The sequence below is a fragment of the Bos indicus genome, chromosome 25 (genome assembly GCF_029378745.1).
Source record: "Bos indicus isolate NIAB-ARS_2022 breed Sahiwal x Tharparkar chromosome 25, NIAB-ARS_B.indTharparkar_mat_pri_1.0, whole genome shotgun sequence".
Taxonomy (NCBI): Eukaryota; Metazoa; Chordata; class Mammalia; order Artiodactyla; family Bovidae; genus Bos; species Bos indicus.
Window position 1 is genome coordinate 39,670,594 of NC_091784.1, and position 15,955 is coordinate 39,686,548.

Here is a 15,955-nt window from a genome sequence, read left to right on the forward strand (position 1 = left end):
TCCAGTGGCTAAGGATCCACACTTCCCATACAGGGAGCCCAGGTTCGTCGATCCCTGGTCAGGGAACTAGATTCCACGTGCTGCAACTAAAGATCCCACATGCCGCAATGAAGACCCAATGCAGCCAAATAAGTAAATAAAAATAATTTTAAAATAAAATGTTTTTTTAAAAAAGAGAGAGAGACCCCGAAGAGCTCTGTATTTGTCTTTCTCTGTCTGGCTTACTTCACTTAGTATGATCATCTCTAGATTACAGAAAACAATGTTACCAAAGGGAAAAGCAGAGGGCGGGTGGTGGCGGGGGCAGTGGGGGGTATAAATTAGGAGTTTGGGATTAACAAATACACACCTACTATACATAAGATAGGTAACCAACAAGTACCTACTGTATAGCAGGGGAACTCAATGCAACATTCTGTGATAACCTATAAGGGAAAAGAATCTGAAAAATAGACCTATAACCGAACCACGCTGTTATACACCTGAAACACAAGATTGTAAACTGATTTTACTTCAATTTAAAAAAGAGAGGAGGACATGAGGAAGAGACTGAAAAAGAAAGAAAGAAAAAAAAAAAACAAAACGATCTTATGGAAGGGTTCCCTGGCCATCTGTCTGTGCCAGCTCCATTCTTACCTTCTGCTTCTCTGAGGCCAGTGCTCAGGAACCTGAGGCACACAGGAAGCCCCCTCCCACAATTCTTCCCCAAATCCTACAGCTGTGAGGAGGTCCTCACTCCAGAGATGCGGAGGGACGGCCATTCTAACAGCCTGGTGTCTGCAGCTGATCGCTTTCAGTGCATCTCCTGGGACTGGGTTAGTCCCAAGGGCCACCAGCGGGCCTGTTATCCAGGCTGCATGAGATGAGAGTGTTGGCCACCGCCAAGGAAGCCTGGGTCCTTGACAGGGGGTCAAGGGTATTGGAGCTGTATAGATGCTGAGCACGGGTGGCTGCAGCTGCTTTGGAGCCAAGATGAGTCCATGTGGGGAGCCAGCCTGCGTTTGCTAATGGTGGTCCTCCATCCCTGGGTTCTTTTTTTTTTTTTAATATCTATTTCTTTGACTTCACCAGGTCTTAGTTGCAGCATATGGGATTTAGTTCCCTGACCAGGGATTGAACCCGGGCCCCCTGAATTGGGAGCTCGGAGTCTTAGCCACTCGTGGGTCTTTGGCTGAATTCCATGGTGCAGAGTAGCAGCACCTCTTCTCCCCCTCCTGCTGTACAAAGTCTTTCAGAATATTTTGAATCTTGAGACACATCAGGTTTCAATTTTCAGTTTATTTATTGAGAGATAACTGACACATAACATCACATTGGTTTCAGGCATACAATGATTCGAGATTTGTATACATTGAGAAAGTATCACCATAATAGCTCTAGTTAACATCACTTCATGTAGCTGCCAAATTTTATTTTCTAGTAATGAGAATGTTCAAGGTTTACTCTCTTAGCAGCTTTCAAAGATGCAATCCAGTTCCAGATTTTGGCTTCTAATTCTCTATTGCCTGCCACTCCCACTCCCCACCCACGATTTGGCCTTAGAGGTGTTACCAAAGGGCTTCCCAGGTGGCACTAGTGGTAAAGAATCCACCCGCCAATGCAGGAGACACAAGCGACTCAGGTTCAATCCCTAGGAAGATCCCGTGGAGGAAGGCATGGCAACCCACGCCAGTATCTTGCCTGGAGAATCCCATGGACAGAGGAGCCTGGCAGGGTACAATCCCAAAGAGTCACAGCTGAGCAACTGGGTGACACATATTGCCATAAAGGTCTGCAGTGGGCTCCCTGGCAACCAGACTCGTAGGCGGCCGCTTTCCCTCAGGGTGGTCCCATCAGCCCCAGCAGGATTAGGGTCACCCCCACCAGGGCACAGGCTACAGGGTCCCCACAGCTAGGACCTCAGAGCCTGGAACCCATGCTTTGGTGAGTTGGTGGTTCTAGGCACTGAGCTCTCCAGCCCTCACCTGTCCCGAAAGGACCTTTCGGAAAACCGAGGCCAGCTCTGCTATTAGTCGACAGCTGGGTCTGCGCCTGAAACGGGGCAACACACTACAAGTCTAACATTCGCTGGGGGAGTTCACCCTCTGTGGGGCGGTAACAGGCAGGAGACACACCCCTAGCCCCTCAAATCAGCCCCCAAGAGCAGCGTTCCAGGGGGATTCTGGGGTGCCTGCACTTGGGGGTTGGGAGATGGCAGCACAGGGGGCTCCCCAGATGGAACATCCCAGCTGGGGGAGCCCTGGAGCTCTCACAGCTGAAAGGCATTTCTCCAGTACCCAATTGCAAGACTGTTCCCATTGTCAATTGTTACCATCTTGTTCCCAGGTGTCAAGACTCTGTTAAATTAACACTTGTTAAGGGGCTTCCCTGGTGGCTCAGATGGTAAAGCATCTACCTGCAATGCAGGAGACCCGGGTTTGATCCCTGGGTCAGGAAGATCCCCTGGAGAAGGAAATGGCTACCCAGTCCAGCATTCTTGCCTGGAAAATTCCATGGTCAGAGTAGCCTGATAGGTTACAGCCCATGGGGTCACAAAGAGTCAGACACGATTAAGAGACTTCACTAAGTGGAGCACAGGGTGCAAGACGATGAGTGTGTTGAACAGACCACAGAGAAATTGAAATAGACTCGTTTAACACTCACAGGGCCTGGACTGAGTCCACAGCATGCCTGGAGGGGAGGTCAAGATGGAGTGCAGACAGACTGGACTTGGTACACAGGCCTTTATTGGGCCCACAGGAGATATGCTCTGGGGTTGCTGGGTTAGGACCATATCAGTCAATTCAAACCCACAGAGTAGGGTTCTGATGAGCTCACAGGGTGCCGGCTGAGAGGTATAAGGCACACAGACATTGGGAGGCAGGCTGCTGATCATAAGGGCTGGAAGTCACACCAGGGACTTATATCTGCTTGTGGCCTATCGCTGCCATTGGTCATGTCCTTGTTTGAGGGGCTACTATTATCAGCTTAAGGTCCCTGCAGCCTCTTGACCAAATATGATGGATGACGAGGCAGCAATACCAGCGAGCAATGTAGCTAAACTCTCAACAGATATACATCGAGTACATCTAGATGTGAATATTTCTAATTACTCAGCTAGGCATCTATTGCATGTATATACATATACATATTTACACATATATACTGCACGCATATATGCATGCTAATGCATGTCTTTTGTTAAATCTGAGCCAATACATATTTGAAGTCTCACTTTTCTTTTAGTGGAACGTTTTTCACTTTAGATGGTCCACTATAATGCCAGAAAAGGGAGCCCCAACCTTGCACATTTAACATGACTTATGAACTAGATGACAGAGATGAGGGTACCTCATGAAGTTGCTGGCTTCCTGATCCAAGGGGTGCTCTGTAATATCTGCCAGCAAACAAAAAACCAAATGGTATGTGGTACTGTGTATAGACTTCTGGTTGAGTAGTAAATTTGGAATGTTCCAGTTATAACATATATTAAAGACAAAAGGGTGTAATTAGTGTGGAAACTCTTGATAGATGTCATCCTCCATATTATGGTATCTACATCTACAAGTTCACAATTGTGTTCAAATATAAATGCAATTCAAAAATAAGTAAAATTATTTTTATGGAACATGTCCAGGAACATAGCCCCTGTATACCCCTGGGATTGTTCTGTGCCTCATTCAGCCTTATTCAATATGCTGTCTTAACAGTTTAACTTATTCATTGACTTCAGAGCTCAACAGCCATAGTTACTATGAGACATAGATACACTTCATAATTAAGTTTATCCTATAAGACTAAATCCCTCTACAGAGTCATTACCCTTCTTAGTTTTAAGAGAATAAGCTTTTCAGTACTTCCCTGGTGGGTCCAGTGGTTAAGATTCTGCACTTCCAATGCAGGACACACGATTTTGATCCCTGGTCAGGCAACTAAGATCCTACATGCCATGGTGGTGTGGCAAAAAGATTTAAAAATTTAAAAAATAATAAGCTTTTCCTGATTCTCTAAATTGTTAGGGTTTCACTTTGGTATGACGCTCTGCCCACAGTTAGCCCTGGACTTCCCGGCGAAGGGGTTTTCCACCTTCACAAAGTCCACAGGGTCTTCATTCCTCAGTGCGCTGGGAATTCGTGATGAAAGCCTTGTCTCACCCTGTCCATACAGCTTCTCCCGGGTGTGAATCCTGTGGTGTCAGAGGAGGTTTGCCTCCTGGGCGAAGGTCTTCCCGCAGGCAGAGCACTCGTAGGGCCTCCTGCCCATGTGGGTCCTCTCGTGGATGAGGAGGCAAGAGTTCTGCAAGAAGGCCTTGGCGCACTGGTAGGGTTTCTCTCCCGTGTGCATCCTCTGATGGAGGATGAGGTGCGACTTCCGGAAGAAGGCCTTGCTGCACCGGCCGCACGCGCAGGGCTTCTCCCGGGTGTGCGCTCTCTGATGGATGATCAGGCAGGACATCTGGGACGAGTACTTCCCACACTCTGGGCAACCATAGGGCTTCTCTCCCGTGTGACATCTGTGGTATTCGATGAGGCGCGACTTGTGGGAGAAGATCTCCTCACAGCCGGAACACTTGAAAGGCTTCTCTCCAGTCAGAACGGTCTGGGGGATGCGCAAGTTCGTCTCCCCTAAGAGCTTTCTAAGGCATTTCCTGTTTCGGCGGCGTTTCGGGTCCGTCAGATTTCCCGGATGTTTGCCGGGGCGGACCGCCTCCCCCCCGGAACTTCCGCCCTGAGGGTGGCTGTTCTCTGCGGACTCTGTGACGGGCAATGAGTCTTGACTTGTGGGAGAGGCCCTTCCGGCCTGCGGTGCGTTTGCGGGGTTCCTCGTTACTGTGGGCTCCTTGGTCGGCATTAAGGGCTTGGGCACGGCTTACGGCTTCTCGGCACCGGTTACAGTGGCGTGGGCGCGCCCCGGCACGGGGAGGGTCCAGCTTCGAGTAGAGAAACAGGTTCCCCTGTGCATCGTATTCGAACCTCCTCCTCGCAAGGTACGCGCTGGGAGTGACAGTGACGTCCGCCTTGCCCGGCAAGGCGGCGCCGCACGACTCACACCGAGGGGCCTGTTGTTCTGAAGGGACGACGTCTGTGTCCTGAGAGGTGTTTTTTCCAACCGTGTTAGGTGCGTGGTGCCCTTCCGGGGTCAGTTGTTTCTTGTCTGGGAGTTCTACTTGCTTCAGAGGTTCCTCTCCGTGTTCCCGTTGCCTATCAACTTGGGAAACTTCTAGGAAAAAGAACAACAAGGTCACAGACGTGTTTATCTTTCCAGGAGCACCATGAAAGTGTTAGTCACTCAGTCGTGTCCGACTCTGCCACCCCATGGACTACCGTAGTTCACCCGACTCCTCTGTCCAAGGATTCTCCAGGCAAGAACACTGGAGTTGGTTGCTGTTCCCTTCCCCAGGGGATCTTCCCGACCCAGGGGTCGAACCTTGGTCTCTTGCATTGCAAGCAGTTTCTTTACCAACTGAGCCTTCAGGAGCACACGGTAGGACTAAACTATTTCAGAAACGTTTGGGAAAAAATAAAAAGTAAAACTTTTTTTAAAAAGTAGTGTTTGGAAGGAGGATTAACTGTGGTTTCAAACCTAAGTGCCCATATTAAATTATGATAATCCTATTCCTACTACACACACTTCCTACTCCCTTGGCTGATCTTTCCCAGCAGAATTTTCTGGGCTGGGACCAGCCAGGGGCATTTTTAAAGCTTCCCCAGTGATTCTGCTGCACACCCCTGATTAAAAACAACTACCCTGAATGGATACTTGAGAAAGGATCCTTGTCCTAGAAGGGAGAAAGGGTTAGTTGATACACATTATGTGTATCCTGCAGAAACAAGGGCTCGGCTCCCCATGGGAATACACTGAGATGGGGGAAAAGCTTTAGTTATAACCTATCGGACAAAATGGGGACAGGTTATCATTACATACATGGTCTTGAAAGATGAATTTAAAGTCATATAAAAGATAGCAAATACATTTTTTGAGGCATTTCAAAGTGAAGCAGAGAAAACTATTTTAGAAAACTAAAATAAAAATGAGTGGTACAGGAATTCTCTGGCAGTCCAGTGGTGAAGACTCTGCTTCCACTGCAGGGGGCATGGGTTTGATCCCGATCTGGGGACTAAGATCCTGCATGCCACACATCATGGCCAAAAAAAAAAAAATGCTGCTGCTGCTATGTCGCTTCAGTCGTGTCCAACTCTGTGCGACCCCATAGACGGCAGCCCACCAGGCTCCCCCGTCCATGGGATTCTCCAGGCAAGAATACTGGAGTGGGTTGCCATTTCCTTCTCCAGTGCATGAAAGTGAAAAGTGAAAGTGAAGTCGCTCAGTCGTGCCCGACTCTTAGCGACCCCATGGACTGCAGCCCACCAGCCTCCTCCGTCCATGGGATTTTCCAGGCAAGAGCACTGGAGTGGGGTGCCATTGTCTTCTCCTAAAATAGGGCAAATCTACACATATCTGAGAGCTTGAGAAAGCCTGTGTCATAACCAGGGAAAGTGTAAGCCTAAAGATTCTAGAGAAAGACTGAGAAGGCAAGGTCTTAGAAGAGGGTGGCAGAATAGAAAGAAATAATAAATTTTAAAAGAATGTCTTTCTCTAAAATCCATGGGAGGGCAAGTGATCATGCAGTGACGTGATGGGTACAGGTAGCAGAAATCATTTGGGCATCTCAAGGTCTTCGGCCAGCTGTCCACAGTTCCTTGCAAAGAGTCAAGGCTTTTAACACAGTTGCCTGAAATAAAAATCAGAGATTCTGCTTTGTGACCTTCTGAGACCCCAATGTCTTCTGTCCCCCTGCACACTGGTTCTCTCACCTGGAAAGCTCCATCTCAGGATCTCTTCCTCTTCCATCCACGGCTCTTGCCCCTGCTCCAACCTGGAGATCACAGCTGGTTTGGTGACTTGACATCCTGTTCACGAGAAACAGTTACAACATTTATCCTGAGGGACTTCCCTAGCGGTCCAGTGGTCAAGACTCCATGCCGCCAATGCAGGGAGATGGGTTTGATCCCTGGTTATGGAACTAAGATCCCACATGCCTTGTGGCATGGCCAAAAGATTATTTTTAAAAAGAGTTTTATGCTGAGCCATCTGGGACACCCAAGGAAGCTGAAGGCTCAGGCTGCACAATGAATATTTACCTCTCAGCCAAAGAATAGCTGTTTCACTTGGGAGGAAAATTCACCAATAATCCAGGTGAGATTAGAACAGGACTTGTTGATGACTGAAACCCCAGGACAAACATTTTGAGTACTTAAGGGGTCTTATGTAACTGGAAAGGAAGGAGCTCAGACATAAGCAGGGGTGGGGGGAACTGGAAACCTTCCTCACCCACGGAGACCAGGTGGCTGTAGTTCTCCAGCATCACATCCCGGTACAGGGTCTTCTGTGTAGGGTCCAGCTCCTGCCACTCCTTACGGGTGAAGCCCACAGCCACGTCTCTGAATGACAAGGACCCCTGGAACAGCACATTCCTGATTAATCTGGAGTGCTCGGCACAGGGTATTATGGCAGAGGTGTAGAGGAGACAGATCTTACCACCTTCAGAGGGCAGGTTTCCCCATGTTCAGTTACATAGGAAGCTTAGCATGCCCCTAACTTGGTACTGCATTTTGTGGGAGAGAAAAAAAAATCATTAGAAAGTGTCTGCCTTCTGGATCTCTATTCATCCATCCATCCTTCCATTTAGAGAGCAAGCATCGGTGGGGGACCAGGTATGTTACTGGTGTTCTGCATGATGCTTGGGGTTGAAAGCTGAATGCCACAGTGCTCCTGTTCAAGGGCGCTTGTTGCCTGGTGGCATGAGATGAATGTAAGAGACTGCTGTATGGTAACAATACACTGAAGGCTATGATGTAAGGACATTTAAGTACAGGACACAAAGACAGCAGCCAGATTCAACATCCTGATGTTAAGCTTCATTGGCGTTTGTAGATGAGCAGAATCATGAAAAATAAAGTGTGTTCTGATGTTGGAAAGATATTCCTATCAAGAAGCATGACCCAAGAAGTCATGGGGAAATTTTGTAGGAAGTAGGAATAAATTGGGAATGATAGTGTAAAGGTGTGTGTATAAGGGGGATATTTTGGGGGGTGGCGGGCGGAGGGATCAGATCATGGAACAAATGACGTTTTTTTTCCTGCAAGCAAGAGGGTCTCCATCACAGCACTTAAGAAGGGGAGCTACAAAAGACAATCTGATGTAGATGATTGCTGTATCATGAGGTGGGAATCACGGAGAGAATAAATAAAATTCAGGCACAGTTATAATCATCAACATGAGATACAGGCAAAGTTAAGGTGGTAACAAGAGGAAAGCAGAGAAAGGAGTCCATGTATACAGGTATAGTTTTCATTCTTTTTTAATTTTTAAAATTTGTTGACTGCACTGCGTGGTATGTGGGATCTTAGGTTCCTGACCAGGGATGGAACCTGTACCCCCTGCATTGGAAGCATAGTCTTAACCACTGGACCAAGGAAGCTCCAGTTTTCATCCTTTTTAAATATCACATCTTCAAAACTTGGTGTGTATTTTCCACTTAAAGTACATCTCATTTAGAGACAGTTTTCAATTTCACTTTGGTGAAATATAGTCCTATGAAAACAAAGTTGTGTTTCCTGAAAAACTATTTTTTTCTGTGGCAGAATTCGTAAATGTGTGCTGTGGGAGCCCTATTTCTGGTCATGGGGATAAGTTGATATGAGAAAAGGAGTCATGGAAACAAGGGAGACCCCTAGTGAGGTCTGGGTCCCTGGGCAGAACGTTCCAAGTCCTAGTGGCACGCCTGCTCTTCCCACAGCTTGGGGTGCTGCCTCGAGCCTGTCTTTGTCCTCAACTAGCTCTGGGTCTCAGGCTTTGTAACTTCCGGGACTCTGACCAGCATCCTTGGAGCGTGGGGTAAAGAGGGAGGCCCTTTAGGACTGGAGGCATTTGACGGTGACCGGCAATAGAATACATGATGTCATGATGTCTGAAGAAAGATATGGATGGCCACTGAGAAAGGACACAAGTGGGTGGGGTTAAGGGCAGTGGCTGAGGTTAAAGTCACAGAGAGAGGAGGCAGGATAGCTCAGACCATCTCCCCCGCCCCTGCTGAAGCTTGGAGCTGTTCAGGCTCTATCTGTGTCCAGAATTATCAGAAACAGCAGTTCAAAGAACATACCACTCATCCGTTTGTTCCTCTGGATCATGGAGTGTTTTATCTAGGTCAGTGTGAACCCTAACAAGGCTGTTTATGTAGACCTGAGTATTCTGACTCCCTGCAACAACTGTAATCACAGAATTTCTATATTGATATAGTACATACTTGATACTGTGAGGGCAGGGGAAACTCACAGGAGATCTGCTGTTGCATTTATTTGAATGTTGTTGTTATTGGGGACCCTGCCTATTACATCTGACGTGTGAAGACCCATCACATAAATGTCTAAATACCCTGGAAAGCTTTATGTTCCCTGAGAGGGTGATATGTCTGTCCCAGACAACACAAGTCATGTATTGGATGGAATCTGTCTTTTTAAAGTGACAGACATGTCGGACGCAAATTTAGAGGGCAGCTAATAACTCCAGCAGCCTGTGTAGTGTGCCTGCCCTGCCCTCCCCTCCCCATGGCCTTGATCTTCCATTATCTTCCTGTTTTCACTGGTCCTGATTTCTGTTGGCATTGTGTTCTACTGGACGAATTCTTTTAAGCATCCTGAAATCCACGGGAAAACGAAAAGCACGGTGTAAAGAAGTGCCACACTCACCTGGCACATGGTCCTTCCTTGCGGGTCTGGGAAAAGCAGACACCTGTGGAGGCAGAGATCGGGGTGGGGAGGAGAGGACATGAGAGGCCAGCCTTGCCTCCAGCCTCAGAATCAACTGCTCTAACACCCCAGCCACAGGGTGGCAGGGGCTCCTCCCAAGAACCCCGTTTATCAGAGCGAAGCCTTCACCTTGGAATGTGATGGGGACCTGACCTTGAGGTTTGAATTTGAACTCTTCTTCTGCTTAACAGAATATACATCTCTGCGTCGCAGTCATCACCATGCAGTTTACTACCCTCCCCCGCCATCACCCAGAAATTTAATTCATAGAAATTTATTCTGCAGAAACAGTCATGAGTTTGGGCAAAGATTTAGCGGCCAAGATATTTATTACAATTTGGTAAAACTCCAAAAAAGCAGACATAACTAAATATCCAACTATAGAGTACTAATTAAATGAATATACCACAGCCAAAGGGAAATAAACATGATGTAGCTAATAAAATCATAGAAGACTATTTATGATAGTATACTGGCAACTGAAAAAGGTGGTTGAAAGCATCTTGAACTCTCTCTCTGTCTCCCCCGCACCCCACACACACAGAATAATCTCTGAAATGATGTAGGACAAAATGCAAGTAATAGTTAGCTTTGTATAGTTGGATAACAACCATTTTTACCTTTTTCTTTTTACTTTGATGAATTTCCTAAGCTTTTCTATGACAAACAGGCATTTCGTATATCATCATATCTTTTAAATTATTATTCTAAAAATATCTGTAGCCTACTAATCTCCTAACCCAAAGCTTGTATCACCAGGTGTTGAGGAAATCCACAGGGAAAAAATGGAAATGGATACTAGAAGGCAGAGTCCATTCAGTATCACTCAGCCAAGCAACTGGAAGTCTATTAACCTGGGGTGCTTGGTTCTATCTGTGGATCCTGCTACATTTTGTTCGGTTCTCCTCTCATGGCTGCAGTTTGTCAACAGTCACTTTTATTACTGAGACCTGTCCTGGCTCAACTGTGCTGACTCCTGCACAGGAAATGGTCCTGGTCAGGCTCTGCCACTTACCAAATACGGGACAAGATCTGATGGCTTCTCCTGAGCCCTCCTCCTCCTTTCCTCATTTTCCCAGGGAACAGGAACACGAAGGTTCAGGAGCAAATTTACTGTGGCTGGAAGCATCAACTGGACCCCACACCTATCTCTCTCCTGGTGCTACGTATGTTCCTACTCAGGACAGAGACACACTGGAGTTTGATCCAAGAATTCTGCAGAGATACTAAAACTCTAGAATGACAGGAAACTCCATAAAGAATTCTGAGGGTGTTTTTTTTTTTTTTAAATAAATGGAGGCTACTGAACTGCTGAAAAATAAGAGAATGGTTGATAAATTATGATACAAATTAAAGCATGCTAAAGCTATGAATCAACATAAAATAGTATAAATATTTGAGATGGAATGATCTTCCAACAATACCAGCAAGTGGAAAAAAGCAGGGCACATAGCATGTGATTCAGAGATGGGTAACAGAGGAGGAAGGCAGAGGTCCGATGACGCAGCAGAAATCGAGGAATGCCACGGCCGGCCGGCAAGCCTCCAGGAGCTTGGAGAGAGGCCTGGGGCAGGTCCCGCTGGCCTCCAGCGCTGGGCAAGATTCAGCGTCTGTTGTGTAAGCCACTAGGCTTGCGATGCTTTGTGATGGCAGCCCCAGGAAGCCCACTGGGAAAGGCAGGCAGGACCATCTGGGTCAAAAGCCTGGGTCAGAAACCCTCTATGCTCTGTGGCCTGTGACCTGCTACCCCATTTCCTGCTTCTTTATCATAGAATGGGTTTTCATAAACACATCAAGAAAAAACTTCTGTAGAAAACAGGCAAAATGTTAACAGTGGTTACCTTTGCATCATAGGATTTGTTTTCTAAGTTTTTCAACAGTAAAATGTGCTCATTGTTTAAAACTTACGTATTTCATAAAAATTTACATGTGTCATCTTACTGGGTCCTCTTTCCATGACCTCCTATCAGAGTCCTGCACCCAGAGGAGCTGAAATCCCTGAGACAGTCTGAAGGGGTGGAGAGTGGGGAGGGGCAGTGTTTAGCAAGGGTGCCGCCAGGCCTCCTCCGGACAGGAGCCCTGGGTGCTAGTGCTGGCTCGGCCCCTAGTGAGCTGGGTGGCTCTGAACACCCCTCTCATGCCTATTTCCTTTCGTCTTTAACAGGAGAAGGAAAAACGAAATACATTTAAGAAAGCAAAGTCTGGGCCTTGACTCAACTAGGAGGGAAGGTTATGGGTCACGAGAAGTCAGGTATGGAGGTGACATCAAATGACAAGCTAGAAATTTAGCTGGATGGACAGCAGACAATGAAGTAAACGCAGATAAGTGGAGAGAAATTGGTGGCTGGGGTGGGAGGGGGGTGGGTTGTCACTCTCAGAACCATGGGAGGCCCTTCCCTCCAAGTTCATGCTTCTCACACGCTAAGGCAGGAGACCCCCTCTCCTCCTGGAAATCTTCCCCCCAGACCGAATCCTAGGTGATCCCCTAAGGCAATGACATCACCCAATTCTGCCTGCAAGAGGGTCCCAGGCTGCTCTTAGGGGCCCTTTTCAGGGTTCAGCGGCTGCCCCACATGGTGAGCCTCCAACTTCAGCCCTAAGCTACCAAGTGGGATAATAAGGGGATCCCTCAAAAAAAAAAGGGGGGATCCCTCTTTCCAAGGAGAAGGCTGCTCCCTGGGTCACCTTTCTTAGAGTTATTCTAATTTGGGACGCCTGGCATTTGAGGCCTGGGGCATGTTCTGAGCACTAAAGCTCTGCTCTGCTGCTGAGAACTTACCGTCAGCTGGAGGCTCAGCTCTGGCCTCCGAGACTCTCTAGTGGTAGAAACAAGCTTGACTATGCAGACAGGACCAAGCCGCCTTGGCTACAGTCCGATTCTAAGCCTTTGCAAAGACACTAAGAAAACCTGGAAATAAACAAATGAGGTGGTGAGACTCATGTAAAAACATCGGCAGGACACTTCATCTCTGAGTTGGCAATGGATGGGGGCAGGAGAGGAGAGACATGAAAGGGAGGACCCCAGGAGCCCGGCCATCGTCTCTGGCTTTGGAGGTAGGTGTGAGTGTGAGAAGATGCTGAGGGACGACCTCAGCCCAGAGCAGGCAGCAGGGCAGGGTTTCCAGCCCAGACGGCCAGAAACCCACTTCCCCTGACTCTGCATACCAGGAGCGGACTCTCCCCAGAAGCCCCGGAGAAGAGGCCAGCCTGTCCAGCATCTTGATTTTGTTTTGGAAACCCGAGCAGAGTACCTGGCCATTCCACCGGGTCATGTGGCCTCAGAACTGTGAGCTACTCTAAATCACTGAATTGGTGGTGATCTGTGACAGATAGAGAGGAGGAACACAGGGAGGAGCTGGAGATCACACGGAGACTCCCCTGGGCCAGAGGAGGGCAGTGGGAACACAGGAAGCCCCATCCTTCCAGAAATTTCTCTCCTGAAGAACAAAAGTCCTATGTTGCTGGAGGAAGGGTTAGTAAAACCCTTTTGTTGCACCCAGATCATGGGTAATACCTACCACATGTGGCAGGAAGCAGCAGCAGCAGGAAAAGAAAACCCTATCCCTGTGGTCGAGGGGCAGAAATAGGTCCTAGGCTCAGACTATTAGCACCTCCTACTGTTACTGAAACACAAGTCCATGCCCTCAACACACAATGAGGCAAACAATCCCAAAGTGTCAAGAGTTTGGAACTGAGGAAGCCCCGGAGAAGTCATTCAAGGAGATGGGTGGCTTATGCCTTAAAAACCCCAAACTCCTCAAAAGCTCTCAGCAAAGCCCTTTCCTAGGAAAGGTGAGGAAGGAGCATGGTTAGTTGATGCAGACTTCTCGGCATCACATCCTTTGTCCTTGAGGTCAGGTAACCATGTTCCTCTAAGTCTCTAACAAACGAATGTTACTCTTTGTCCTGACAAGAAAAGGCCGGGTCACCAGGCACAATGCTTGCCCTCCGAGGTCCCAGTCCTGGCTAAGGAGAAGAGAGAGCTCAGAGGGTGGCCCCCTAAGGGCCAGAGCCTCAGACCCTGCCCAGCTGTCATCGCTGAAGATGCCAGGCGCCCAGGACCCAGCAAGCCCTCAGCTGCCCAGTTGGCAAGGACCACGTCTCGAAGACTGTGTCTCACGCTATTCAGTCAGAGCTGGGGATGGGGGAGAGGGTCACTGCCACCTCAAGGCCTGGGCCTGGCTAGGGGGTGGCCTTGGGGAGGGCCCTGGAGCCTATTCCCTGGGCCCCCCAGTTCACCTGCGGGTCTGAGCTTGGGTGAGCTGGACGGCCCCCTGGAGAAGGCGAGAATACACTCTTACCTCACTCTACCTGATGAGCATCAGTCCACCAACCATTGGCTGAATCACCCCCTAACACTGCCGTCATTGACAGCTGGCTGCTTGGAGGCGGGGCCCACTGCTGTGCTGACCAATGGGTGAGCAGGACCAGTAACTCCCTATTACACTACCTCCGTGGGAGAGACACATCCCCAGGGCCCAGGGCCCCTCCTAAAACTGAGAGGGAAAGAGTACCCTGCCCTTCCTCCCCGGTCAGCCAGCACAAGGAGCAGACGGAGAGCGCCAGCAGAAGGAGAGAGTCAAGGCGGGGAGGCCGGCGGTGGGTAGAGTGGGGAACCAGTAAGTAACCAGCCAGCTCTAAGCCAGAGCAGAGACCCACAATAACCATAGCAACAGGAAATGCCAGCTCTGCGCAACTCACAACTCCTGTCCTCCCAGCTCCAATACAGAAACAGCCCAGCAGAAGTCTCCCCCACACAATGTCTGGCATTCATTTAAAAAATTAGGAGACAGACAAAAAGCTAGAAAGAACAACCCACCAGAATGAGATAAAGCAATGACCCGAAGCCAGCTCGATCCCGGGTCCAGTGCGCCCCAGCAAATGCACAAGATGCAGGTTAAATGCGCAAAAACACTGACTGGACGCAACGAGGAGAGACTGACAAGTCGTGACAGCAAAAAGATTTTAGTATATACTTTTAGAAACGAAGATCTAGGATACAAAAAAAATAGCATACGATATGAATACACAAAAGCTTGACATTGGATCAGACAGTGAACTCAATAGTTAGAGAATATACATTTTTAAAAGTGCCATCTGATATAGTCATAAAATTGACAAGCTAAAAAAAAAACCTCAACAAACCTTTTAAAAATCAATATTGCATAAATGCTACTCTCTAAACAAAAAAGTAATAAAATTAGAAAATAAAAAGAATGCAAAGATATTTACAACAATGACTACAAAAATACTACATACCAAAATTGGTGGATATTTAAAAACACATATTTAAAGGAAATTTACAACCTTAAGACAGGCATTAAATTAATGGAAATGGATGACATACAAATGCAGGAAGCTAGCACAGAAAAGAATAAACTCAAAAGATGTTTTAAAAAAGAAATTAACAAGTATGAAAAGAAATTTTAGAAGAAAAATAATCAAGCACATATTTTTTAAAAAATCCTGCCCCAAATGTATTACCTGAATCTAATCATGACAAACATCAGACAAACTTAAATTAAGGAACAATCATAACTGGCCTGTATTCTTCAAAACTGTCAATGCTTTAATAGTCTCCAGATTAAAGGAGACCAAAGAGGGGAGAGGGTTGCAATGTGTGATACTAGACTTTCTTTAGCTAGAAAATGTACTACTGAGACAACTAGTAAAATGTAAGACCCATGGGTTAGACAATGGCATTACACCAATGCTAATTTCTTGATTATACTGTGGTTACGTGACAGAATGCCCTTGTTTTGGGGACATGCACATTAAAGTATTTACACACAAATATATAGAGGAGGGAGGAAAAGCAGGATAAAGCAAATTGTCATATAAATTAGCCAAAGATGTCCTCTGAAGATTGGCCTCTGGGTTGGTTGTTTCTTCACAGCTGTCCGAGATCTTTAGCTCAAAAGACCAGCAGCCCCAAACCCAGATATCAACACATGTGAATGTTTTAAACACAGTCCAGATACCAGCGCATCTGTAGTCATTTAGAAGCTGCACACTTTACCTGCCCTGTGAAACCGCACCCAGTTTCTGGTGGTGCTTGTTCAGTTGCTTAAGCTGTGTCCAACTCTTTGCGACCCCATGGACTGTAGCCTGCCAGGCTCCTCTGTCCATGGGAATTTCCAGGCAAGAATACTGGAGTGGGTTGCCAT

At 47.4% G+C, this 15,955-nt stretch overlaps 1 protein-coding gene across 1 annotated transcript; it reads right to left on the minus strand.

Moving 5' to 3' along the window:
- Positions 1 to 1,258: 1,258 nt before the first annotated feature.
- Positions 1,259 to 14,148, minus strand: LOC109578199 (zinc finger protein 568-like). The gene is made up of 5 exons (XM_070780243.1): positions 10,804 to 14,148; positions 9,729 to 9,771; positions 7,312 to 7,438; positions 6,795 to 6,890; positions 1,259 to 5,199 (listed from the first exon to the last, which is right to left on the minus strand). The coding sequence occupies exons 1-5, from the start codon at positions 10,857 to 10,859 to the stop codon at positions 4,616 to 4,618; spliced, it is 906 nt and encodes a 301-aa protein (XP_070636344.1). The 5' UTR covers positions 10,860 to 14,148; the 3' UTR covers positions 1,259 to 4,615.
- Between the last annotated feature and the right edge of the window lie 1,807 nt (positions 14,149 to 15,955).